This window comes from Cherax quadricarinatus, chromosome 54 (genome assembly GCF_038502225.1).
Source record: "Cherax quadricarinatus isolate ZL_2023a chromosome 54, ASM3850222v1, whole genome shotgun sequence".
NCBI lineage: Eukaryota > Metazoa > Arthropoda > Malacostraca > Decapoda > Parastacidae > Cherax > Cherax quadricarinatus.
Window position 1 is genome coordinate 11,481,343 of NC_091345.1, and position 27,031 is coordinate 11,508,373.

Here is a 27,031-nt window from a genome sequence, read left to right on the forward strand (position 1 = left end):
CAGGCCATGGGAAAACCTGGGTAGCCACAGCCACTCAAGAGGGAGAGGTTTTTTAGTGCCAGGAAGGAAAAAAAACTGGCAGGAAATGGCAGAAATCGTACACCAAATCCAGTCATTCCTGGAGTGGAACCACAGTCGATGGCCTCCACTCCAAACCAACAGATACAGATACTAATGCCGGAAAAAAAATCCCCCCCCAGTACCAACAATACCACCAGTCCGATAACATTCTTCTTTGCAAATATACAGGGTCTAAAGCCAGCAACAAACAACAAAATACCTTTCATCCGTGGACTGCTTGCAGAGGCAAAGGCAATGTTCGCGGCTTTCACTGAGACCCACATAAAGGATCACTTGGACAACGAAATATGGATCCCAGGTTACAACCTATACAGATGTGACAGAGTGAACAGGCAAAAGGGGGGGGGTTGGCCTGTACATTGCAGAGTCACTTGTTTGCACAGAACTGCTAAATGCCTCAAATGATGTAGTGGAAGTTTTAGCAGTAAAGGTCGAGAACCAAAACCTAGTCATTGTGATAGTCTACAAGCCTCCGGATGCAACATCCCAGCAATTCCAGGAACAGCTGTTAAAAATTGACCACTGTCTGGAAAACCTTCCAGCTCCTGCACCCAACATCTTGCTCCTGGGGGATTTCAACTTAAGGCACCTAAAATGGAGGAATATAGCAAATAATATTGTTGCAGTAATAACACCAGGAGGCAGCTCTGATGAAAACTCACACTCACGCGAGCTTTTAAATCTCTGCACAAAATTCAATTTAAACCAGCAAATAATAGAGCCTACTAGACTGGAGAATACACTAGACCTCATCTTCACTAACAATGATGATCTGATAAGAAATATCACCATATCAAAAACAATATACTCAGATCACAACATAATTGAGGTTCAGTCATGTATGCGCGGAGCCCCAGACCGACATAATGAGATTAGTCACGAGGGAGCATTCACCAAATTCAACTTCAATAACAAAAACATAAAGTGGGACCAAGTAAACCAAGTCCTAACCGATATAAGCTGGGAAGATATACTAAGCAACACAGACCCCAACTTATGCCTAGAACAGATTAACTCGGTAGCACTCGATGTATGCACAAGGCTTATTCCTCTAAGAAAAAGGAGGAGTAGATGTAAAACAGAAAGAGACAGGCGCTCCCTTTACAGGCGACGGAAAAGAATAACAGAGCGGCTAAAAGAGGTCAATATATCTGAAATGCGTAGGGAGACACTGGTCAGAGAAATAGCAAGCATCGAACTTAAGCTAAAAGAATCCTTTAGGAGTCAGGAATCGCGGGAAGAACTAAAAGCCATAAATGAAATCGAAAGAAACCCAAAGTATTTCTTCTCCTATGCCAAATCAAAATCGAGAACAACGTCCAGTATTGGGCCCCTACTTAAACAAGATGGGTCCTACACAGATGACAACAAGGAAATGAGTGAGCTACTCAAGTCCCAATATGACTCAGTTTTTAGCAAGCCGCTAACCAGACTGAGAGTCGAAGATCAAAATGAATTTTTTATGAGAGAGCCACAAAATTTGATTAACACAAGCCTATCCGATGTTATCCTGACGCCAAATGACTTCGAACAGGCGATAAATGACATGCCCATGCACTCTGCCCCAGGGCCAGACTCATGGAACTCTGTGTTCATCAAGAACTGCAAGAAGCCCCTATCACGAGCCTTTTCCATCCTATGGAGAGGGAGCATGGACACGGGGGTCGTCCCACAGTTACTAAAAACAACAGACATAGCCCCACTCCACAAAGGGGGCAGTAAAGCAACAGCAAAGAACTACAGACCAATAGCACTAACATCCCATATCATAAAAATCTTTGAAAGGGTCCTAAGAAGCAAGATCACCACGCATCTAGAAACCCATCAGTTACACAACCCAGGGCAACATGGGTTTAGAACAGGTCGCTCCTGTCTGTCTCAACTATTGGACCACTACGACAAGGTCCTAAATGCACTAGAAGACAAAAAGAATGCAGATGTAATATATACAGACTTTGCAAAAGCCTTCGACAAGTGTGACCATGGCGTAATAGCGCACAAAATGCGTGCTAAAGGAATAACAGGAAAAGTCGGTCGATGGATCTATAATTTCCTCACTAACAGAACACAGAGAGTAGTCGTCAACAGAGTAAAGTCCGAGGCAGCTACGGTGAAAAGCTCTGTTCCACAAGGCACAGTACTCGCTCCCATCTTGTTCCTCATCCTTATATCCGACATAGACAAGGATGTCAGCCACAGCACCGTGTCTTCCTTTGCAGATGACACCCGAATCTGCATGACAGTGTCTTCCATTGCAGACACTGCAAAGCTCCAGGCAGACATCAACCAAATCTTTCAGTGGGCTGCAGAAAACAATATGAAGTTCAACGATGAGAAATTTCAATTACTCAGATATGGTAAACATGAGGAAATTAAATCTTCATCAGAGTACAAAACAAATTCTGGCCACAAAATAGAGCGAAACACCAACGTCAAAGACCTGGGAGTGATCATGTCGGAGGATCTCACCTTCAAGGACCATAACATTGTATCAATCGCATCTGCTAGAAAAATGACAGGATGGATAATGAGAACCTTCAAAACTAGGGAGGCCAAGCCCATGATGACACTCTTCAGGTCACTTGTTCTATCTAGGCTGGAATATTGCTGCACACTAACAGCACCTTTCAAGGCAGGTGAAATTGCCGACCTAGAAAATGTACAGAGAACTTTCACGGCGCGCATAACGGAGATAAAACACCTCAATTATTGGGAGCGCTTGAGGTTCCTAAACCTGTATTCCCTGGAACGCAGGAGGGAGAGATACATGATTATATACACCTGGAAAATCCTAGAGGGACTAGTACCGAACTTGCACACGAAAATCACCCACTACGAAAGCAAAAGACTTGGCAGACGATGCACCATCCCCCCAATGAAAAGCAGGGGTGTCACTAGCACGTTAAGAGACCATACAATAAGTGTCAGGGGCCCGAGACTGTTCAACTGCCTCCCAGCACACATAAGGGGGATTACCAACAGACCCCTGGCAGTCTTCAAGCTGGCACTGGACAAGCACCTAAAGTCAGTTCCGGATCAGCCGGGCTGTGGCTCGTATGTTGGTTTGCGTGCAGCCAGCAGCAACAGCCTGGTTGATCAGGCTCTGATCCACCAGGAGGCCTGGTCTCAGACCGGGCCGCGGGGGCGTTGACCCCCGGAACTCTCTCCAGGTAAACTCCAGGTATATATATATATATATATATATATATATATATATATATATATATATATTTATATATATATATATATATATATATATATATATATATATATATATATTTCTAGTTGTAGCTACACTGAGAGTAAAAGGTAGATGGGATACAAGGAGAATAGAAGCATAAAAAAACCATACCCCCGGCCGGGATTGAACCCGCGGTCATAGAGTCTCAAAACTCCAGCCCGTCGCATTAGCGACGCATCAGGGAAGAGAGAGGTGAAGGTTTATAAACTAAAAGAGGAGGCAGTTAGGGTAAGATATAAACAACTATTGGAGGATAGATGGGCTAATGAGAGCATAGGCAATGGGGTCGAAGAGGTATGGGGTAGGTTTAAAGATGTAGTGTTAGTGTTCAGCAGAAGTTTGTGGTTACAGGAAGGTGGGTGCGGGAGGGAAGAGGAGCGATTGGTGGAATGATGATGTAAAGGGAGAAAAAGTTAGCATATGAGAAGTTTTTACAAAGTAGAAGTGATGCAAGGAGGGAAGAGTATATGGAGAAAAAGAGAGAGGTTAAGAGAGTGGTGAAGCAATGTAAAAAGAGAGCAAATGAGAGAGTGGGTGAGATGTTATCAACAAATTTTGTTTTAAATAAGAAAAAGTTTTGGAGTGAGATTAACAAGTTAAGGAGTGAGGAAGAGCCAGTTGTGAGTGTGGGGGAAGTTCGTGAGGCAGTAGGTAAAATGAAAGGGGGTAAGGCAGCCGGGAGTGATGGGATAAAGAGAGAAATGTTAAAAGCAGGTGGGGATATAGTTTTGGAGTGGTTGGTGCAATTATTTAATAAATGTATGGAAGAAGGTAAGGTACCTAGGGATTGGCAGAGAGCATGCATAGTTCCTTTGTATAAAGGCAAAGGGGACAAAAGAGAGTGCAAAAATTATAGGGAATAAGTCTGTTGAGTATACCTGGTAAAGTGTATGGTAGAGTTATTATTGAAAGAATTAAGAGTAAGACGGAGAATAGGATAACAGATGAACAAGGAGGCTTTAGGAAAGGTAGGGGGTGTGCAGACCAGGTGTTTACAGTGAAACACATAAGCGAACAGTATTTAGATAAGGCTAAAGAGGTCTTTGTGGCATTTATGGATTTGGAAAAGGCGTATGACAGGGTGGATAGGGGGGCAATGTGGCAGATGTTGCAGGTGTATGATGTAGGAGGTAGGTTACTGAGAGCAGTGAAGAGTTTTTACAAGGATAGTGAGGCTCAAGTTAGAGTATGTAGGAAAGAGGGCAATTATTTCCCAGTAAAAGTAGGCCTTAGACAAGGATGTGTGATGTCACCGTGGTTGTTTAATATATTTATAGATGGGGTTGTTAGAGAAGTAAATGCGAAGGTCTTGGCAAGAGGCGTGGAGTTAAAAGATAAAGAATCACACATAAAGTGGGAGTTGTCACAGTTGCTCTTTGCTGATGACACTGTGCTCTTGGGAGATTCTGAAGAGACGTTGCAGAGATTGGTGGATGAATTTGGTAGGGTATGCAAAAGAAGAAAATTAAAAGTGAGTACAGGAAAGAGTAAGGTTATGAGGATAACAAAAAGATTAGGTGATGAAAGATTGGATATCAGATTGGAGGGAGAGAGTATTGAGGAGGTGAATGTATTCAGATATTTGGGAGTGGACGTGTCAGCGGATGGGTCTATGAAAGATGAGGTGAATCATAGAATTGATGAGGGGAAAAGGGTGAGTGGTGCACTTAGGAGTCTGTGGAGACAAAGAACTTTGTCCTTGGAGGCAAAGAGGGGAATGTATGAGAGTATAGTTTTACCAACGCTCTTATATGGGTGTGAAGCATGGGTGATGAATGTTGCAGCGAGGAGAAGGCTGGAGGCAGTGGAGATGTCATGTCTGAGGGCAATGTGTGGTGTGAATATAATTCAGAGAATTCGTAGTTTGGAAGTTAGGAGGAGGTGCGGGATTACCAAAACTGTTGTCCAGAGGGCTGAGGAAGGATTGTTGAGGTGGTTCGGACATGTTGAGAGAATGGAGCGAAACAGTGAGACTTCAAGAGTGTATCAGTCTGTAGTGGAAGGAAGGCGGGGTAGGGGTCGGCCTAGGAAAGGTTGGAGGGAGGGGGTAAAGGAGGTTTTGTGTGCGAGGGTCTTGGACTTCCAGCAGGCATGCGTGAGCATGTTTGATAGGAGTGAATGGAGACAAATGGTTTTTAATACTTGACGTGCTGTTGGAGTGTGAGCAAAGTAACATTTATGAAGGGGTTCAGGGAAACCGGCAGGCCGGACTTGAGTCCTGGAGATGAGAAGTACAGTGCCTGCACTCTGAAGGAGGGGTGTTAATGTTGCAGTTTAAAAACTGTAGTGTAAAGCACCCTTCTGGCAAGACAGTGATGGAGTGAATGATGGTGAAAGTTTTTCTTTTTCGGGCCACCCTGCCTTGGTGGGAATCGGCCAGTTTGATAATAATAATAATAATAATAAAATATATATATATATATATATATATATATATATATATATATATATATATATATATATATATATATATATATATATATATATAAAGAAACCGGCCGTCTCCCACTGAGGTGACCCGAGAAACTAAGAAACACTTTCATCGTTACTCACTCCATCACCATCTTGCCAGAGGCACGCCAACATCACAGTACAGCGCTCCTTTCTAACTGCAGTATCTCTACCGTCTCCTTCAGAGTGCAGACACTGTAGTTTCAACCTCCAGGAGTCAAGTCCAGCTAACCGTTTCCCTGAACCCGTTTCATGAATGTTACCGTGCTTACACTCCAACAGTATGCCAAGTCATAAAAACCACTTGCCTTCACCCACACCTATGTAACACGTTTGTTTCACCAGAATCATATTACCCAGTAATTAATGACTGACTCCTTGTGACAGGTTGTTACCAATATTTTTAAAATTTGTTACATAACACACGACGGTAAGTAGAAGGAAATCAGATATGTTCCGTGGCAGATAAGGGCTGAATGATTTTTTTTTTTTTTTGCCTAACCGTCAATTTTGAATACTTGTGTTCAATATATTATTTTTATCACTTCTTACCCTTTTTCATCTAGGATTATTTTTAATATTTTTTCGTAACTTTTGTATGTCTAGTCTATAATTTGTAGTATATGTTTCATTGCTTGTTGTGTTCAGACTGGCTCTGGTAAGACGTATACTATGGGCACGGGGCTAGAGATGGACAGCGGGGAGGACGTGGTGGGCATCATCCCTCGCGCCGTCGCCCATCTCTTCAGGGGCATCGATGAGCGCTTGGCTGCTGCCAAGGAGTCCGACACACCACCCCCTGACTTCAAGGTCACTGCTCACTTCATGGAGCTTTACAATGAGGATATCATAGACCTCTTCGAGCCTAATTTTAGGGTAAGTATCGACGTTTCCACTTTTCTTTATATAGTTAACATGCATTACAAGAAATGGTGTGACTGTAAATAAATTAAAAAATAACTAGTCAAGAGTGCAACCCATGACTTGCTGTGGTGCAATATTAAAAAAATACTACTATGGCTGATTTATTTATTTTTGTATGTTAAGTGGTTAATTACGTTTGAAGAGGTAAGCAACCCACTTGAGGTGGCTATTAAAGGAGCTATGATAATGCCACGAAGGTAAATGCAACTTCTCTGATAAACCCATCTTCAAAAAGAACGTTTTAAGTTCCTCGAGGAAATCTCAGATCGTCCGGGTTGCATTGTCTGTTAAACTGTAAGCAGTCAACCAGGATGCCTCGACAGAAACATTCTAAGGAAGTGGTAATACGTGAGAGCATAGCCTTTTAAGTTCTGCCTGGGTCACCTTGTTTGACAAGTTATAATTGTGATAGAACTTGGCAGATGTTACATATGATTGGTTATCATTTTATATAAGCGTAAGTAATGTTCCTCATAAGGAAAATCTGGTTGATAGCTGAATATTTTCAAAGCCAGATTTTATGCTTAAGGGGAGGCGAGAAATGGTCAGCAGTGATGCCGGTAGACTCGGAAAGCAGCTAGCTATTCAGACAGCGAGAGCTCGTATGTTAATAACAGCAGTGAACAGTCCATAATGCAGGACAGTGATACAAGGAAATTTAGTGAGCTAGTGATAAACAGTAAGCTAGTGTTACGACTTTCCACTTAGTATAGTGAGATTTATAGTAGCACTGAGCTGCACGCCTGTGGGACGACTGTAATTACTTATTGAACTATAATTTTCGTTTTTTGTTTTTACTTGCCTTGCACCAGGTCTCTCTCTATTGCAATATTTAGGTAGTTGCGGCTCGGAGAAAAAGAATATATTTTATTAATATTGAATGGGCACTACTTAATTTATTGTTAAAAGAAAATGAAGATATTGAAAGTTGACACGGAGGAAACAGAGGGAGACAGTTTGTAAGTGACACCTTCCTCATTCAGTGGTGACACTCAGTTGGTAGCAGGTGCGGTGCTGCATGGGTCATGCTATTGTTGTATGATCATTAACACGCATACTTTTGGTAGTGTCAGTACCCTACAAGGGTGACGGCGCGGGGGGGGGGGTGGAGGCTTTGATGCTAGTGAAGAGCCTTTAATCCAAGGAACTGGAGATATTTTTCCATTAATAAGAGCTCTGTTTTCTTGAGAGTAAGAGCTTAATTTTAAGAGAAATTCTAGAAGATTTAAGAAAGTGCAAAAAATTACAGAACAGTAACACCAACCTACTTCACAGAAGCCTTGAAAAGGGTGCTAAGACGCTAACTTATTGTTTTTATGGAAAAGCATGACTTACACAACCCAATTCAGTATTGATATATAGTAGGAAGATCATGCTTGTCACAACTATTAAATCGTTTTAGCAAAATGAATAATGTTTTAAAAGATAACCAAAATGCAGATGTGGTCTACATGTATTTTTCAGATAGCAATAGGTATAACAGGAAAAGTAAATAAATGGATATTAAAATTTCTAACATATATTGTGGCAGTAAACATAAATTTCAGTGTCAGCAAAATGTTTATTACCCAAGGTACGCTCTGGCGGTTGATTCCAAAATAAGTATGAAAGTCGTCTCAGAAGATATAGAAAATTTACAATAAGATATGAGCAGTCTCCCACCATTCCCAATGAAAAATTACGTGATCGTCAATGGTGAGAAATTCAAGTAGCTTATGTATGGGAAGAATGAAGAAATCAAAACGAGCACAGTATACAGAACACAGACAATCTCATGGACCGTAAGAAACTGGTAAAAAAAATTGAATCAAAATGTCAGATTTGTGATTTAGAGAGCACAATAAAGCCATTGCAACAATGACAAGAAAAAATGACGAGGTGGATAATGGAAGCTTTCTTCACGAGAAATATCACTGATGATAGTATTCAAATCACTTGTGCCCTATTTAATACTGGTGTACCAAAGTATCGGTATATTTCGGTCAGTTTTGATGGTATCAGTAAAAATTTTTTTTGTATCGTCCCATAACTATTATTTATTACAAATTAATGAAACAGAAACTCGTGACGACTGATGTTACATTTGGCGTCTCTTACAGGCCAGCACTGGAATGTCTTGTATATTTAAAAATTAAAAATGACGGATGCAGCTTGTATTAAGAGTTGCCTGATGAATAGCAAGTTCTATAAATGCATCATTAATATTATAGTAATTATCATTGTTCTAAATTCAGCATAAGAATTCTCCAGACCAGGATAAAGCATAATTTTGTTCTTGGTCATATATATTTAAGTATTCATTTTGAACACAAGGATTAAATATTGATACGATGCAGGTGATCAGCTTTAACTTTTCAATCTGTTGTTGATGATTAATGCTGTCGACAAAGACATTAAAGTGTTACGAGCAGCCAGTGTGTTCTCAAAGTCATAAGCATACATTAATTTGTGCTAGCACCATTGTAGCCAGCTGGCATCTCATCTTCGTTACTTCTCATGGCTTCTTCCCCAACCTTTATTGATAACCATTATTACAGAACCCACAATGAAATGCTTGTTGATATCTTCACCCTACTGAAGTATTCCAACTGAGAGGACACGCACGCACAAGAGACTGGGAGAAAAGCTAGAGGAGCAAGCAGGAATATCAGGAAAGGCACCAAAATGGATCAAGAATACTTAACAGGAAAGAAACCACGAATGATTCCCGAGAAGAGATTTCGGAATGGGTGCAAGTGACGAGTGGGGTTCCATAAGGCTTAATAATAGGACCTGTACTATTTCTTGTATACGTGAACAGAGTGGATAGTCAGAGGTATCTCTGTTCGTAGACGTAAAACTGATTAGGTTGTAAACAGACGAGGACCAGGAAATACTACAAATGAACTTGGACAGGCCGCAGATCTAATATAACAAGTGGCTACTAGAATTTAATCCCAGCAAGTGTAAAGTTGTGAAGATTGTGGAAAGACAACGAAGATCACAGACGGCTCCCGGGGGGGGGGGACGCAAAGACTGCAAAGATCACTCTAGTCCCGGAGCTAAGGGACATGTCCTGTGAAAAATGGATTAGGGAACTAAATCTATTGACATTAGAGTAATGGAGGATCAGGGGCGATATAATAACAGAATACTGAAAGGAACTGATAGGGTGGACAGGGGCAGATTGTTCGAGAAACGGGAAACAGGAACGCGAGGACACAGCTGGAAGTTGAAAACAGATGAGTCTCGGGGATGTTAGCCGCAAGATTCTCCGGCATAGCGAAGCATACAATTCCATTACTACCTACACCCGAGCAATGTCTCCATACTACTATTATTTATAAATTTCTCTCTCTGCGTAGTAATTCGCAGACTTTAGTGGACACGGTGAACGCTCATTTTTACTATCTTAATGTGAATACATTATTATTATAATCAAAAAAGAAGCGCTAATGTGAATACAGATAGTCACTAATTACTTAATAGGTTAGGTTTCATTAGTTAAGTCTGGATGAATTGGAGTTGGGTTAGATTGGGCTCAGTTAGTTTTGGAAAGGTTTGGCTACATTAGGCTAGTTTTGTGTGTGTGCGCTTGCTTGCTTGTTTCCAACGAATGGATGAGTTCAGGGAGGGAGGAGTCAGTTCCCAAGGAGGAATCACTTCCCAGGCAGGATGAGGCTGCGCGCGCGTGCGTTTATAAGCCACTGGAGGATGAAACAACTAGCTCAAGCCTTTTGCATGGTCGCCAGCACTTCATCAGGAACCAGATAATGTTGTAATAGGTTAATAAAATGAAAATTCTCAGTTTATGTGCTAGGCGCCCAATTTGCGCAAATTAAAAGTATCTTCATTACACTAACAGGTCAGTTTTATACTTTCCATGAATTTTTTCGCAAAACTCGATGCAGCCCTTAAACACAGTATTTATCAAAGATTAATTGCTAGAAATTTTTTGTTGTCTTGTAAAATGCATATAAAACTAGTGGGTCTGTTCTCGGTGTTGATGAATAAGTCACATGTGCAACACTTGGGCATCTTCATTATCGAAAATAAATATACCTGGGTGTCTTTTCAGCTTGTCGGTATTGTATACCATTTATAATGTTTTTTATGCCATTAGTATAACCCAGATAGATGTCCTAACTTGTTACACAAGAATACATGGGAACAAACGAACACTGCAGTAGGCCTATTGGCCCATGCCAGGCATGTCTAACTCACTAATGTACCACCCCATCATATATTTAAAACTACTCGGTGTTCTTGCGAGTTCATTCAACTTATCTACGACTCTGTTGCTAACCTCAGAATCTTTATCCAGCCCATTACTATTTATAAACTAGATTTGCTTCAGTGGCTACACCGTGATCTGAGGAAGGAATCACAATCCCACCTTCCTGTATATCCACACACTCAAGACAGTTACAGCTGTACCTCAAATTGCTCGAGAGAGCTGCTGCAGCTCGACTCATTCAAGAGACCTAGGAAGTACAATTAAACTCATAAATGTTCCGGATCTTCATTTTCAAGGGGCCCAGGAGCTTTGGCTCAATGTACTCAAGAAGCCTAATTTCGGTTGCCTGACACCATCAAAAAGACCTACCAGATTTCATATGAGCACAAAAAGGCCCAGGAGCTGGAACTCAGTCCATTCAAACTGTTAAAACAAAGATGAAACTAGGTAGGCGAGGTCCATAGAGTTTTTGTACCAAGTTTTAAGATATACAGTAGTTTGCAGGGGGGTTGTAGGTCTTACTCTCATATCTCAGAAACCAATTATGAAACTTTATTAAACTTGTGACAGTTGATTTCCTATACAAGATAATTCGCTAGAGCATAACATTTTAAAAATATATACTTTTCTTTCTTTCAACACACCGGCCGTATCCCACCGAGGCGGGGTGACCCAAAAGGAAAAACGAAAGTTTCTCCTTTTACATTTAGTAATATATACAGGAGAAGGGGTTACTAGCCCCTTGAAAAATATATACAGTACTATTAAAATATTGAATAGCCCTAATTGATGTTTGATTTTTTAATAAAACTGGGAAATTGGTATTTAAACAGTTCAATAACAAAGTGAATGTTCCTTTGAGCATTCCTTTGAAAAAATTTAAAGTGAACTTAGAAAAAAGCAAGTTAATGAGGGTAACAAAAAAATCTAGGCAATGATAGTTTGAATATCAGATTGGAGAGAGGGAATGTGGAGGAATTGGATGTTGTTGTGAGATATTCGAGAGTGGACATGTCAACAGATGAGTCTATGAAATACATACGAGGTAAACCATAGAATAGATGAGGGGAAGTAGGCGGGTAGTGTGTTGAGGCATCTGTGGACATCTAAGGAGGCCAAAGAAAAGGAAATGTACCGGGGTATAGTGGTTCTAACATTTATATGGTTGTGGACATTAGTTTGAATGTTCCAGCAAGGAGGCTATAGGAAGGGAAGATGTCAATATTTCAGAGCAATGTGTGTAGTGAATATCATGCATAGAATTAGGAGCATAGAAGTTAAAATGCTGTGTAGGGTCACCAAGGATACAGTCCAGAGGAATGAGGAGGGGTTCTTGAGGGAGTTTGGAAATATGGAGAGGGAGAGAATGATGGTGTATAAAGCTAGAGGTAGAAAGGTAATAGGGGTAGGGAGTCATCCCAGGAATGCTTGGAGGGAAGGGGTAAAGGAAGCTTTGAGTTTTAAGGGCTTAACCATCTAGCAGGCTTTTTCTGAGTGCGTCAGATAAAGTGAATGGTTTGTTAAGTAGATGTGCTGTTGTAGAGTTCATGAGGTAACTTTTATGAAGGGATTCAGGGAAACCAGTTAGTAAGACTCTAGTCCTGGAGGTGGAAAGTACAGTGCCTACACTCAGAAGGAGGGTTCGGAATGTTATAGTCGGAGAGTACTCTGAATTGTGATGCCAGCACACATCTGGCAAGACATCGACTGAATGAGTGGTGGTGAATGTGTTTACTTCTTTGGGTCACCCTTCCTGGGCAGGTCAAATTGCTCTGGACATATTACAACTACTACTATTGCCCTTGGTGGGAGATGGCCACTAGGGTAAAAAAATATGTAGTTCCTGTACTCTATTGTAACTGATTACTCATATTTTTTACTGTATATTTTGTATACAAAAAGTATTTCCTACTTTGTGTGCAGGGAGGTGGCAAAAGTGGAATTCGCATACATGAAGATGCTGGAGGAGGGATATATGTAACTGGTATCAGCACCCGCTGCGTCACGTCTATGGAAGAAACAATGCAGTGTCTCCGTGCTGGTGCACTCTCAAGAACCACAGGCTCAACCAACATGAACACCCAGTCTTCTAGGTCACATGCCATATTTACACTTCTAGTCAAGCAGCAGAGAATTGCTCCTGTACAGGTTAGTTATTAAAGAGAATATTTGCATATTAAAGATTTCAGGTTCATCTTGCTACTTCTACTTACACTTAGGTCACACTATACACGCATGTACAAGCATATATATAATACACACATATATATAATACACACATATATATACTAGTTCTTGTTTATTTCCTCTTATCTCCATGGGGAAGTGGAACAGAATTCTTCCTCCATAAGTCATGTGTGTTGTAAGAGGTGACTAAGTGCCAGGAGCAAGGGGCTAGTAACCCCTTCTCCTATATACATTACTAAAGTTAAAAAGAGAAACTTTTGTTTGTCTTTTTTGGGTCACCCTGCTTTGGTGGGATGCAGCTGGTTTGTTAAAAGAATAATAATAATAATTAGCATATTGCTGTATGTATTTTTACATCTAGAACATTATATTTTGTAACATGCAAAAACCTATGTGAGTTACTTAGTGCAAGGAGCGGAGACTTCATTCTTCATCCCCTAGTCTTGAGAGAGATATGCTGCCTAACTGTATTCACGTATGTTTGAAAGATCATATAGAATCTCACATAGCTAGAATGTAAACAGGAATGGTAGGGACCACAACACTATGCCTTATTGTATTACCAGGCACTTAAGTAACTAGGTGTTAGGTATACAGTGATTTGATACACCAGTCTACCTATCAAAACACTGGCTTAAAATCTGCAAAAACATTATACTTTATTAAAAGGACACACAATTTTCAGAGATTTTTTGCATTGTACTTTATATAATGCTGAATCAAATTTTTTTTTTCATGGTTTGAATATATGTACACTATGATTTTCTGAAATTATTTTTTTTTTTTTTTTTTTTTTTTCAACAAGTCGGCCGTCTCCCACCGAGGCAGGGTGACCCAAAAAAGAAAGAAAATCCCCAAAAAGAAAATACTTTCATCATCATTCAACACTTTCACCACACTCGCACATTATCACTGTTTTTGCAGAGGTGCTCAGAATACAACAGTCTAGAAGCATACACATATAAAGATACACAACATATCCCTCCAAACTGCCAATATCCCAAACCCCTCCTTTAAAGTGCAGGCATTGTACTTCCCATTTCCAGGACTCAAGTCCGACTATATGAAAATAACCGGTTTCCCTGAATCCCTTCACTAAATATTACCCTGCTCACACTCCAACAGATCGTAAATTTTCATATTTTGTTTGATGCTTTTTAATTTACATTAAGAATTTTTTAGCAGGATATTTGTACAAACTCTTGATCATTTCCAGGATGCTGAAAGCACTGACAGTATTCCAGAGTTTGAAACTTTAACAGCCAAATTTCACTTTGTTGACTTGGCTGGATCTGAGCGCCTGAAGAGAACAGGTGCCACCGGAGAGAGGGCTAGGGAGGGTATATCAATCAACTGTGGTCTTGTAAGTAATGTTTTGTATTGTGAATGTTTTGTTAAGAGTAGACAATTTAAAAAGTTAGAAGGCAGAAGCACGGATGTTGTGATGATTTGGAATTAAGAATTAATGGAGCAGTATTGCCTGTGTAAATGTCCAAATCTTGAGGGCAAGACCCTTCTTTGGGATTGAAATTTTTTTAATTGATCTACCCTTATGATTTTTTTATGCATATTGTTAATGATCCAGATAGTGTATCTTGGAATTTTTATGCATATTGACTGAAAAAATAAAAACAGGAAAAATAAAGATTGAAAAAAAAAAAAGTGTTTGATGTCTTTATAGCAATAAAGGATTAAAATGCTGTACAGCTTTCCATTTGGTGGTAGCTCAAGAACTTCTTGCTTAAAAAATTAAAAAAATATAGACATATAAAATTTTTTGAGGATCTCTCGGTATCATTTTGTAGTACAGATCAATATACTGTATATTGAACATATCCAAAAATCAAGTTATTTACTCAATAAATATTACACTTCAAAAGTTGTCTGCCATTGCTGAAAATAAGATCTCCCTAAATAATATCTATGCTGGAGGGTGGAGTTATCCAGGAACCACATGTGCTGCTGTTGCATCTTTGTCAACACATTTACACATGAGCTGCCACTGTATAAGGTTTATAATTCATGTATTTTAATTGATATGCCAAAAAATTAATAAATACATATGTATTCCTACTTATGCAAATATGTTATATGTCCAAATTTTCAGTATTGGAATAATGCACTTTGAATTGTCAGAATCAAGTGAGATGAAGACTCAGTTGTTGCTTACACTAGGTGAATTTTTAGACTATTTCTGAGATTTTATATTTTTTCAACTTTTTTTTTATGGCAGTTTCCAAAAAAGGACAAGCAAAAGAAGGTTGAAAAATAGGATGTTAACCCTTAAACTGTCCAAACAGATCTACGTTGACATGCGTAGTGCTCCAAGTGTAGATCTATGTTTTTTTACATATTTTGAAATATAACAAAAAAAATGTAGATCTGTTTTTTTACACGTTTTCAAATGTAAAAAAACAAAAAAAGGAGGTCTACATTTTTTTACATACTTTCAAATGTTGAAAAAACGTAGATCTACGTTTAGACAGTTTAAGGGTTAAATAGATACCGAGGTTGGAGCTTCATCTAGCAGACACATATGAGCATGTTTGGTGGTGAGGAAGAAAGGCAATCTCCCGGGAGGTATGAAGGTCATAAAAGGAAAGAAGGGTTCAGATGACTAAAACTATACAGTATATAACCACTTTGTATACAAAATAAAGCCATCAATAGATAGTGTAAATGTGTTAGTTGCTGAAATGCTTGCTAACTATTTGAACAATTATAACTTTTACAGCTGGCTTTAGGAAATGTAATTTCTGCATTGGGTGATGTCAGCAAGAGGGCATCCCATGTACCATATAGAGATTCCAAACTCACCCGACTTCTACAAGATTCTCTAGGAGGTGAGAAAATGTACCATCATCTTAGATTTAATGTTTTATGGATTAACATGAATATCAAATAAAAATTTACATTGCACTCTTGTTATAAGAATGCAATAGTCAGAAGAACACAGGCAGCACATTCATAAATGTCGAAGAATTATTCGGAAGGAAATGGGCGAATCATGGAAGATAATTAAATGTAGAGTAGTTAATTAGGCATATAGTATTTATATATTGTTATTTGATTTTTAATTATTTGTACATGGGGAAGTGGAACAGAATTCTTCCCCCATTAGCTATGCGTGTTGTAAGAGGTTACTAAAGTGCCGGGAGCAAGGGGCTAGTAGCCCCTTCTCCTGTATATATTACTAAATTTAAAAAGAGAAACTTTCATTTTTCTTTTTGGGCCACCCTATTTCAGTGGGATACAGTCAGTTTGTTGAAAGAAAGAAGATTCAAGTTTGTATAATTGTAGTATTAACTAATAGATTGAAGAAGCTTGTTATTGCCTGTCAGACCTTCATGTCTTGTTTCAGGTACAGGATGTTAAGACTTTCATCTCTCAATTCTAACATGATTTTCTTTTAACAGGTAATAGTAGAACACTTATGATAGCATGCATTTCTCCAAGTGATACGGACTTCATGGAAACCCTTAATACTTTAAAATATGCTAACCGTGCACGTAACATTAAAAATAGGGTAATGGTTAATCAAGACAAGGCCAGTAAGGCGATTGCCTTATTAAGGCAAGAAATTCAGGAACTTCGAATTGAATTGATGGAGTATAAGCAGGTAATGTAAAAAAAAATTTTGTTGAGTTTGCTCTGAGGTTATGTGTAATAATTCTCACGTAGCAATTACCTTATTGACTAGAAAAAGTAATGTAAGAATTATTTTTCTAGAGCTATATTATGGACATGGATTTTTGACACGGCTTTAAATCACGAGTATTTTGTCTATTAGCATTAAGTATAAAGATTGGTATTATAAAAATTATAACATCTTCAAGCTAATTAACTCCCTTCACTGTCTCCCATGTAGATTTATGCCATTAACACCAGCATCACTTTAGGTAGATCTATGTTTTAAGCACTGCTCCCTTAAATATGCTGTGAGCAGTAATTTTTTTCATAGACATGAGAGAATGGATCTGTGCAGTGACTGTACACAGTATAAAAAAAAAATCCTGCCCCACATGGTGCATGATGGGGAAAAAAAAAAAAAAAACTCTCACCTTGTGTTGGGTTTAAAATATGGTATATTGAATTCAGGGTGTTTTCTAGGGTGGTTATTTTAGTTTTTCTGACTGTTTCTTGGTATTAGTGATAAAATGAAAGAGATGCTAATGAAATAGAGATGAATTTGGCCTGTACACAGACTGGAAATACCTTGCAGTAGTGGTGGAAATATTTAATTTTTTGATGTAAGATGCCTTCTGGTCCCCCTTTTCCCATCTGTTTCATGGGATTTTACTAGATCTGCTTCAATTTTTGGGATGAACTAAATCAGGGGTCCCCCAGCTTGTGGCCCTTCTAGGAAATGGATGAAGTCTTCACATAAAATTATGAATTCACTTTTATGTAGGCTCCACATTGCAATGTCAACAAAACCATACAGCCTTCATCACACATTTGACCATCAAATGTGATCCACTTGTGTATGAAGGTTGAGGACCACTGACCAATCACTCTTGGTTATATTTTATTATCTGAGTAATGGGGTAAATCTTCAATTTTGTGTGATGAATTTAAAATGGAGGGGAAGTATTATACAGAAGAGTCCTAGGGATGTGATTAATGGTTGCTTTATTGGCTGGAATGCCTACAGTGTTTATTTTGGATTTTGTCTTTAAATTGGAATTTTATAATTGTGTAAATTGGCCAAATTACCAACTTCTGTGCACATTATAAAGTGCTTTTGATAGTTGAATGGGTGGTTTCTTGTACGCAATCAGTGGAATGGAAGGCATATTAGCAAAATAGCTAAGAATTTTGTCAATTTGAGCATTGGAATTAGCTTAAAATATAGTAGTGTGCAAATTAATTGGGTCTGGAGTAAATTCTATGATTATCTCATAATGTGTCTTAGTTTCTGGCTTAATTATTGTAGTTTGGGATATTTTCTTTTTAGAAGAGTTTGCTACCAACTTCTGGCAACCATCCCGCTCTGATGTTACCCTGTGACTCTCGTTAATGCTACAGTAGCTATTGTTCTGTAAGGCTATTCCTGCAAGCGTGCTCCATGAGTGAATGTGATTTTGTCAAACACTTACCTTCAATTCATGATTACTGTTGAAATTCATGATGGATGTTTCATCTAGGAAGCATACAAGTATTGTAAGTCTTAGAAAACATGCTGATTTAAGTATTAGACAGATCATCAAAAATTTGAACTTAGCAAAGTCAGCTGTTGGTCATATTCTGAAGAGAGCTGATGACACTGGTGATTGTCAAGCACTGCATTGAGGAAGATGTGAAAGAAAACACAGCACCTCACAATGACAAGGTATGACAAGGTTATCATAAGAAATAGTGTGAAGGATCCCAGAAAAACCAGCAAAGATCTACAGAGAGGGTTGGCTTCAGCTAGCGTAAATTTTGATTCTTCATTTGTTCAACGAAGGTTCCTTGAAGTTGGCAGAAAGCCAGTAAAGAAACTATTATTTACTGCTACTATGAAGAAAAAATGGCTGCAGTGGGCACTCGATTATCAGGGATGGATGACAGATGAATGGAGAAAAGTTAAATTTTCAGATGAAGTGCATTTTGAAGTACATGGGTACAGATCAGTGGTAGTGACGTGGAGCAAAGTGAACCTCATCGGAAGGGACACATTCAACAAGCACCAACACACCCACCTAAGATGATGTTCTGAGGTGGTTTTTACTGTTATAAGGCAATCCTGGCAACTCATTTGCTTCCCATTGTAGATAGAAACTTTCCTAATGGAGAAGGTCTTTTCTAGCAGGATTTTGCTACATGCCACACTTCCAGGAAAATACTGACATTCTTGAAAACTCTCCTGACCTCAACCCAGTTGAGAATTTATGGGCCATAACCAAATGCAGGATTACAAAAGAGGACTGTTCAACTGTGGAGAAGCTAATTGCTACTGTTATTAGGACTTATTACCACGATGAACAACTTGCCAAAATGTGTTCAACGTTGGTTGATTCTATGCCAAAGCATGTAGGAATACTTATAAAAGAAAAGGGGTGGTCTTCTCTGTTATTAAATCAGTTATCTATTATATATCATTGCCTTGTATTTTTCAGATAAACATTAATTTTCCAAAAACAGTGGTACCTTGACTTATGAGTGCCCCAACTTGCGAGTTTTCCGAGTTACGAGCAGTTGCTCGGTCGATTTTTTGCTTTGAGTTGCAGGCCAAAATCCGAGTTACGAGCAAGCTTCAGATACGCCGCCACTAATTGGCGGTGTATCTGAAGTCAAATTCAGCTCTGTACCCAGAGGAATGTCATCCCATCCCACATGTTCTTCCAAGACATAACTGGAAGGATAATACTCCCACACTAATCCCAGATTGTAGTGAGGAACCTCGTCCCTTTTTTGGTTCTCGTATGAATCTGGGGAAGAGGTAACCTCCATTTCAACCTTAGTTTTTTCCAGAAACATTAATAGAGGTGGGTGGAGTAGTCATGGTCATCGGTGGAGGAGTGATGGTGGTGGGTGGAGTAGTGAAGGTGGTGGGTGGAGTAGTGAAGGTGGTGGGTGGAGTATATAATATTTCTTATTTATAAATACATTTGTCTTGTTTAAAAACGTATAACAAAAAAATTGGGGTGGTTTTTTTGGGGGCTGGAATGGATTTATGGTATTTCAGTTAATTTCAGTGAGGAAAATTGATTTGATATATGAGCAAATTGAGTTATGAGCTGGGTCACGGAACGACTTCAACTCATAAGTCAAGGTACCACTGTAAATGTCATATTTTATCGCTAGCACACTCAGCTTACACGCTGAGGTCTGGGGTTCGAATCTCCTCCAGTACGGCTGGAAAACATTAGGGACGTATTTCCATATGACACCTGCTGTCCATATTTACCCATCAGTCTAAAATGGGTAGTTAGTCAACTGGTGTGGGTCGCATCCTGGGACAAAACTGACCTAATTTGCCCGAAACGCTCAGCATAACAAGGGGCTTTCTGTATAGTAGTATGTCATGGATGTCAGCTAGGCCATGTATATGTACTTGTAGTAAATAAAGATATTATTATTATCATTACTCTCCCAATTATATGCACACTGCTGTAGGATTCAAATGGGCAAAAGTGCTGATGTGTAAATGAGCCAAGACCATAATGTTTAACTTTTTTGAGTATCATTACCTTTAGAAAAGGATTCTCTACCACCTCAGAAGATAAAATTATTGTTATTTAAATCGAGATGCTGTTAGCACCTTTAATTTTGAGGGTTATGACAATGAATAGGCAAATACCTTTGTCTTAAAAATTTTACATTTTACAGGGTAAACGAATTGTTGGAGAAGATGGCTCAGAAGCTGTCAATGATATGTATCATGAAAACCAGATGCTTTCTTCAGAAATAAATAACATGCGTACTAGAATAAAGGCTTTGCAAGAAACAATTGAAGTGCTGACTGCTAAGAATATAATGCTTTTAGCAGAGAAGGAAACTAGTGGCTGGATTTCCTGTAAGTATAATATTTATTTTACTTTGGTTAAATAGGCTTATCATGCACCTGTTGTTTTTTTGCACAATATTTGTCAGTAGAAGAGAAGAAGAAAGAATGTAAAATATAAAAACTTTCAAAAGTATTTTACTTCAGGGGCTTAAAACATTCTGTAAAATGTGAAAAATAGTATGTTTTTATAGAAGATACATTATTGAAAAAACTAACTGCCTAATGAAGTGGAAATATTTGACACCAAACAAAAGAGCTTGATGGTGGTTGTGACAAGTAAATGCAATGAGAATGACTGACTAATAATGTACAATAACTAAGTTAACTGATTGCTTTATGATCAGAGACGTAATGAATCTATCCTTTTGTTGAATGACTGCAATATATAAAACTTTTTTTCACTGTATATAGGAAATAGCTTTTAACAATAATGTTCAGTTCACATGTTCTGTGTATAAAGAATTCTTCATTTTTTTTCTACTCTTCAAGCGGGTGAGGACTTGGACATGGCTGCAGTGGTGCAAGGATACCTCAAGGAGATTGAAGATCTTAGAGCCAAGTTATGTGAAAGTGAAAATCTCTGTCAGCAGCTGCGTAAACAAGTCAATAATAGGGCAAACACTGCTGGCAGGCTTTCAATGTCACCCTTACATATTCCAATGACTGGTGAGTTTTAATAGCTTATGTATGAAATGATTTGATTAAATCATGTAGTTCATGTCAGTTTTTTATGTATATGGATAATTTTTTTTAATACAGTAAATTGTAGTAGTGTATTTTCTTTTGGTGAACAAAATGAAAAGGAAGGCAAATGCTATCTACAAATACTCTTCAGTTTCAGAATCTTATGTTCTCTGACATCCTACTGTCTGAATCCATTAATTCTTGTGTGATCATAGTTTTCTCCATTGACTCTCGGTCACTGTTTTGTTTCTCTGTTGTGATTGAGAACCAATTCTTACGGAATTTTTCAGTCAGTCGATTGGAATAGTCTTCATGAAGTATAACTGTCAGGAATCTGTTTGGGGAATAGGTAGTCACAACAAACAATTTCCTCTACTTTAATTTTTCTTTTTGTATTAATTTTTTTTCTTGACAAACTTTCATGTAAATTTACAATGACATTACTGTATCTGTATTTTCTTTCATAGGATTCATACCAGCTTGAAAAAATATTCATGTACTTTTTTTTTTTTACTGTGGTATTTCTTGTCGTTTTATTTTTTCACTTCAAATTTATAATGGTAGGAGGGTGTATAAATCTGGGGTGAAAGTAAGGAGAGGTAGGGGGTTATCCTAGGAAAGGTTGGAGGAAAAGGGGTAAAGGAAGTTTTGAGTGTTAAGGGCTTGAACATACAATAGGCATGCGTGAGCATGTTAGATAGGAATGAGTAGGCAGGTTTTTTTTATGATTTTACATGCTGTTGGAGAGTGAGCAAGGTAACACATATGAAGGGATTCAGGGAAACCGGACTTGAATTCTGGAGGTGGATTGTACAGTACCTGTACTCTGAAGGAGGGGTGGGGATATAGTTTGGAGGACCATCTGAACTGTGACATTTGTGCCCTTCTGGCAAGACGATGAATGAGTGAGTGACAATGAAAGTTTTTTTCTTTTTTTGTCATGTCACCCTGCTTTGTTGGGAGGTGGTCATAGTTTTAAAAAAATAAAATTCCAGATACGAGTTAGCCTGAAATGAAAATAGCATAGTATGTGGTGTAGACTGTTAGTGCAAAAAGAGTAAAATACAGTTTTTCATCTTAAACTGTTCATTACTTTAATACAATAAGAATGAATGTTTTTTTTTTTATGTAACAAGTCGGCCGTCTCCCACCGAGGCAGGGTGACCCAAAAAGAAAGAAAATCCCCAAAAAGAAAATACTTTCATCATCATTCAACACTGTCACCTCACTCACACATAATCACTGCTTTTGCAGAGGTGCTCAGAATACAACAGCTTAGAAGCATATACGTATAAAGATACACAACATATCCCTCCAAACTGCCAATATCCCAAGCCCCTCTCCTTTAAAGTGCAGGTATTGTACTTCCCATTTCCAGGACTCAAGTCCGGCTATATAAAAATAGCCGGTTTCCCTGAATCCCTTCACTAAATATTAGCCTGCTCACACTCCAACAGCTCGTCAGGTCCCAAATACCATTCGTCTCCACTCACTCCTATCTAACACGCTCACACACGCTTGCTGGAAGTCCAAGCCCCTCGCCCACAAAACCTCCTTTACCCCCTCCCTCCAACCTTTTCGAGGACAACCCCTACCCCGCCTTCCTTTCCCTACAGATTTATACGCTCTCCATGTCATTCTACTTTGATCCATTCTCTCTAAATGATCAAACCATCAAAACAACCCCTCTTCAGCCCTCTGACTAATACTTTTATTAACTCCACACCTTCTCCTAATTTCCACACTCCAAATTTTCTGCAAAATATTTACACACATTGCCCTTAGACAGGACATCTCCACTGCCTCCAACCACCTCCTCACTACAGCATTTACAACCTAAGTTTCTTGCCCATATAAGAGTGTTGGTACTACTATACTTTCATACATTCCCTTCTTTGCCTCCATAGATAATGTTTTTTGTCTCCACATATACCTCAACGCACCACTCGCCTTTTTTTCCTTCATCAATTCTATGATTAACCTCATCCTTCATAAATCCATCCGCTGGCACATCAACTCCCAAATATCTGAAAACATTCACTTCTTCCATACTCCTCCTCCTCAATTTGGTATCCAATTTTTCTTTATCTAAATCATTGGAAGAATGAAAATGTCCTGTATTTATTTTAGGCTCTAAATGTTTCATGTTCCAAGGTTACAGAATAATTGAGTAAACTGACTTAGTGAGTGCGCCATGTTGTGTTCAGACATCGTCACCACAGAAATAAGTGTTTCTCAAGAATGTCATATATAACCAGTCAGTCTTGTATGTTTCAGGAGTTAGTGTATTCTGTCTCAGTCCCCAGACTGTCTGTCCAGAAATGTAATGTAAGAGTAAGCGAGAATTTATACAACTACACATAATTGCCAAGAGGGAAATGTTAAGGATTTAACAGGTTAATACTGCTTTGTGAAAGAGTATTTTGGTTTCAGATGAAAAGGAAAATATTTTGCTTCACTTGTATACCTTTTTTTTTTTTTTTTTTTTTTTTTTTTTTATCTCAACAAGTCGGTCGTCTCCCACCGAGGCAGGGTGACCCAAAAAAAAGAAAGAAAATCCCCAAAAAGAAAATACTTTCATCATCATTCAACACTTTCACCACACTCACACATTATCACTGCTTTTGCAGAGGTGCTCAGAATACAACAGTTTAGAAGCATATACGTATAGAGATACACAACATATCCCTCCAAACTGCCAATATCCCAAACCCCTCCTTTAAAGTGCAGGCATTGTACTTCCCATTTCCAGGACTCAAGTCTGACTATATGAAAATAACCGGTTTCCCTGAATCCCTTCACTAAATATTACCCTGCTCACACTCCAACAGATCGTCAGGTCCCAAGTATCATTCGTCTCCATTCACTCCTATCTAACACGCTCATGCACGCTTGCTGGAAGTCCAAGCCCCTCACCCACAAAACCTCCTTTACCCCCTCTTTCCAACCCTTTTGAGGACGACCCCTACCCCTCTTTCCTTCCCCTATAGATTTATATGCTTTCCATGTCATTCTACTTTGATCCATTCTCTCTAAATGACCAAACCACCTCAACAACCCCTCTTCTGCTTAGTATACCTACTAAGGCATAAACCCTATTGTCTTGCAAATTCTGGGCCTTGATTGTTCAACTTTATTTTCTATGAGAAATAAAAACATAGACTAAATATTAGTTCTTCAGTTTCACATATATTCATATGGAAAAATCATATCTGGTCACATATTGTAGGTTCCATGTTTGGTTGTATGGAGGAAAGTACTCAGAGCTTCACAGAACTAATTGAAGAGGCCAAACGTGACTTGAACAAAGATCTTCAGGCCATGGAGAGGAAGAAAAGGATATCGGAAGGATCTGGATCAGCTGATGATGATGAGGATAATGAGGATGAAGAAGGTGATGCAGAGGAGAATGAGGAGGATGTAGAAAGTTCTGATGAAAGTGGGGAGGATAAAGGTATGTAAGAGAGAGGTACTTTGATATGAGTATTGTTATCACTACATGCAAGGGAAAGGATTACATTGGATGCCAATGTATTATCATAGTCATTCATTCTTTCAAAGATGAACATGACAAGTAATGCTGTTCATCCTAAACTGGAAACTTCTATTGTCTTATCACCATTTGCATCCTTTTGCTGAAAACTTCTTGATTGCTTTTAAGATGGGTTTAATACATGTTGTGTAAAACATTTTTAGCTTAGTTTAGCTATCATAAAGTTAGTTATTGTTGCATGTAAATCTCTTCGAAGTGAATTTATTGTTCTTATGGTGATAACTTTTTGGTTATAATTATTCATCTTTCTCTTTTTCAGTCAAATTCCAATTGATCATTGAAGTATGATACCTCATATTTAAGTTGTTGTTTTTTCTTAATATAGTACACATTGGAATTTCATATTTGTTACTAATATATTTGCTCTTCTGAATCTATTTCATGTCATAAGCCTTAATATTCTGTACAGTAATATCTACAAATTTGCAGTGTCTTACATGATACTCCTCAAATCACCTTGGTCTCCTGATTCCCAGTTCCTCCTCTTTTTTGTTGATCTTTAACTGGCTGTATCATGATTGACCTTTTGTCATCCAGGGTGCCCATACCTTGATTCTTTTGTGTGTGGTGAGAAGGGGGTAGTGGATAGAGGGGACTTCAGACTGTCAGTTTAGTTGAAAGATTGATGTATATTCTATGATGCACATTGTGTTAATATTTCTAACTGCACATTATTGCAGCAATTTACTGCAGTAGTGGTAACATCCATTTGTATTTTGTTTCTTGTGCTGCTTTTAAGATGATGATGAGGATTCTGATATGGAAGAGGAAACAGGTAGGAAAAAATGGAAAATCTTGTTTTGCCACAAAGTAAAAAGAGCTCAGTAGTTCTTTGGAATTAGATAATATTGTCATACCGCAGCGACTACCTGCTTCCAACCACATTACTGTCATATGTGTAACTACTTTTGTTTTAGTTATAATGAACTGATTAATTTTCTTACTCTGGTAGTTTCATATTTTTTACAGTTGGTGGAGAATTTCATTATACAAGAATATGTTATCGTTAGTCTGTCGCAGTTTCATTAAGCTTCATGTTTCAAGTTTTATTAGCTGTATTTCTCTTAAATACAGAGTGCCTTTCCATCTAGTCTTAATAGATTTAGGTTTAATAATAATGTAATTTTATTACTGTACAACTACTTCTGTTAATAACTATTATATAAGTTAGTTAAAATATTTCATTGTGATGTTTTATGTGGACAGAGAACTATAATGAGGAGCTGGCAGATTTGACAAGTGAAATATCCATAAAACAGAAACTAATTGAAGGTTTGGAACAGAGTCAACGCCGCCTTGAAACCATGAGGCAACAATATGAGGATAAACTCAATGTTTTAATGAACAAAATAAGAGCAACACAAGATGAGAGGGACAAGGTATGTTTCATACATGTCAAATGAATTTTACTAGTTTGTAAGTAACTCTGAAGGATCTTAACTTTGTACAATACTGTATAGTATTTGTATGAAAATTATTTTGTAAGAAATAAACTAATTAGATTTATGATTCAGGTAATTGCCAACATCAAATCCAGTAGTTCTGCTGGTGATGATAAAGTCAAGTCAGTGAAGCAGGAATACGAAAGAAAAATAAACAATATGCAACAAGAACTGAAAAAATTACAAGCAGCACAAAAAGAACATTCCAAACTGATGAAGGAACGCTCGCAGCACGAGAGGCAGCTGCGTATCCTTAAGAATGATTTAGCAGAAATGAAGAAAACCAAAGTTAGGGTAAGGGAAATAATTTTTACAAATATTTCTTTAGATTCTATCACTAGTGCAGATTGGACATGATTAAGCCTTTCATTGGTTTCTTTTCTCATCTGACCACTCTGGTTTCTGGATAATGTCTTTAGAGCTGTTCTTCTCAGATTTCAAACCTTATCAGTAAAGTAAAATTTATTTTCCATAAAACATAATATTACATTATATTCTGGTCTGTCATCATGAAAAAACCCATTGTTATGCAATGCATTTCAGAAAGACTTAAGATTAATCATGCCCTTAAGTTTATATATGTATATTATATAAATTCTCAGTGATTTAATTAAGTTATGAAAGTAAGAAATTTAAGTGCAGTGATCATTCTGACTAATAACTCATGGTTCTTACAACAGACATAGTGGTAAGAAATTTAAATACAGATAAAAACAGTACTAATATAGCAAGACATATTTGTGCCACACATTTTTTCATC

The 27,031-nt window shown here is 38.2% G+C and overlaps 1 protein-coding gene across 5 annotated transcripts in view; it reads left to right on the forward strand.

Moving 5' to 3' along the window:
* Klp31E (kinesin-like protein 31E) overlaps window positions 1–27,031 on the forward strand; it is a 526,989-nt gene that overhangs the window by 434,513 nt on the left and 65,445 nt on the right. For 4 of the 5 annotated variants that reach the window (XM_070096582.1, XM_070096581.1, XM_070096585.1 and 1 more), the window contains exons 3-13: window positions 6,422–6,649; window positions 12,837–13,061; window positions 14,317–14,463; window positions 15,835–15,943; window positions 16,517–16,719; window positions 20,415–20,601; window positions 21,082–21,258; window positions 24,506–24,730; window positions 25,569–25,604; window positions 26,036–26,208; window positions 26,344–26,565. In XM_070096582.1, coding sequence (XP_069952683.1) covers window positions 6,422–6,649; window positions 12,837–13,061; window positions 14,317–14,463; window positions 15,835–15,943; window positions 16,517–16,719; window positions 20,415–20,601; window positions 21,082–21,258; window positions 24,506–24,730; window positions 25,569–25,604; window positions 26,036–26,208; window positions 26,344–26,565 — 1,932 coding nt within the window. The remainder of the gene's footprint in view (window positions 1–6,421; window positions 6,650–12,836; window positions 13,062–14,316; window positions 14,464–15,834; window positions 15,944–16,516; window positions 16,720–20,414; window positions 20,602–21,081; window positions 21,259–24,505; window positions 24,731–25,568; window positions 25,605–26,035; window positions 26,209–26,343; window positions 26,566–27,031) is intronic. The other variant, XM_070096583.1, reaches the window with a different exon arrangement.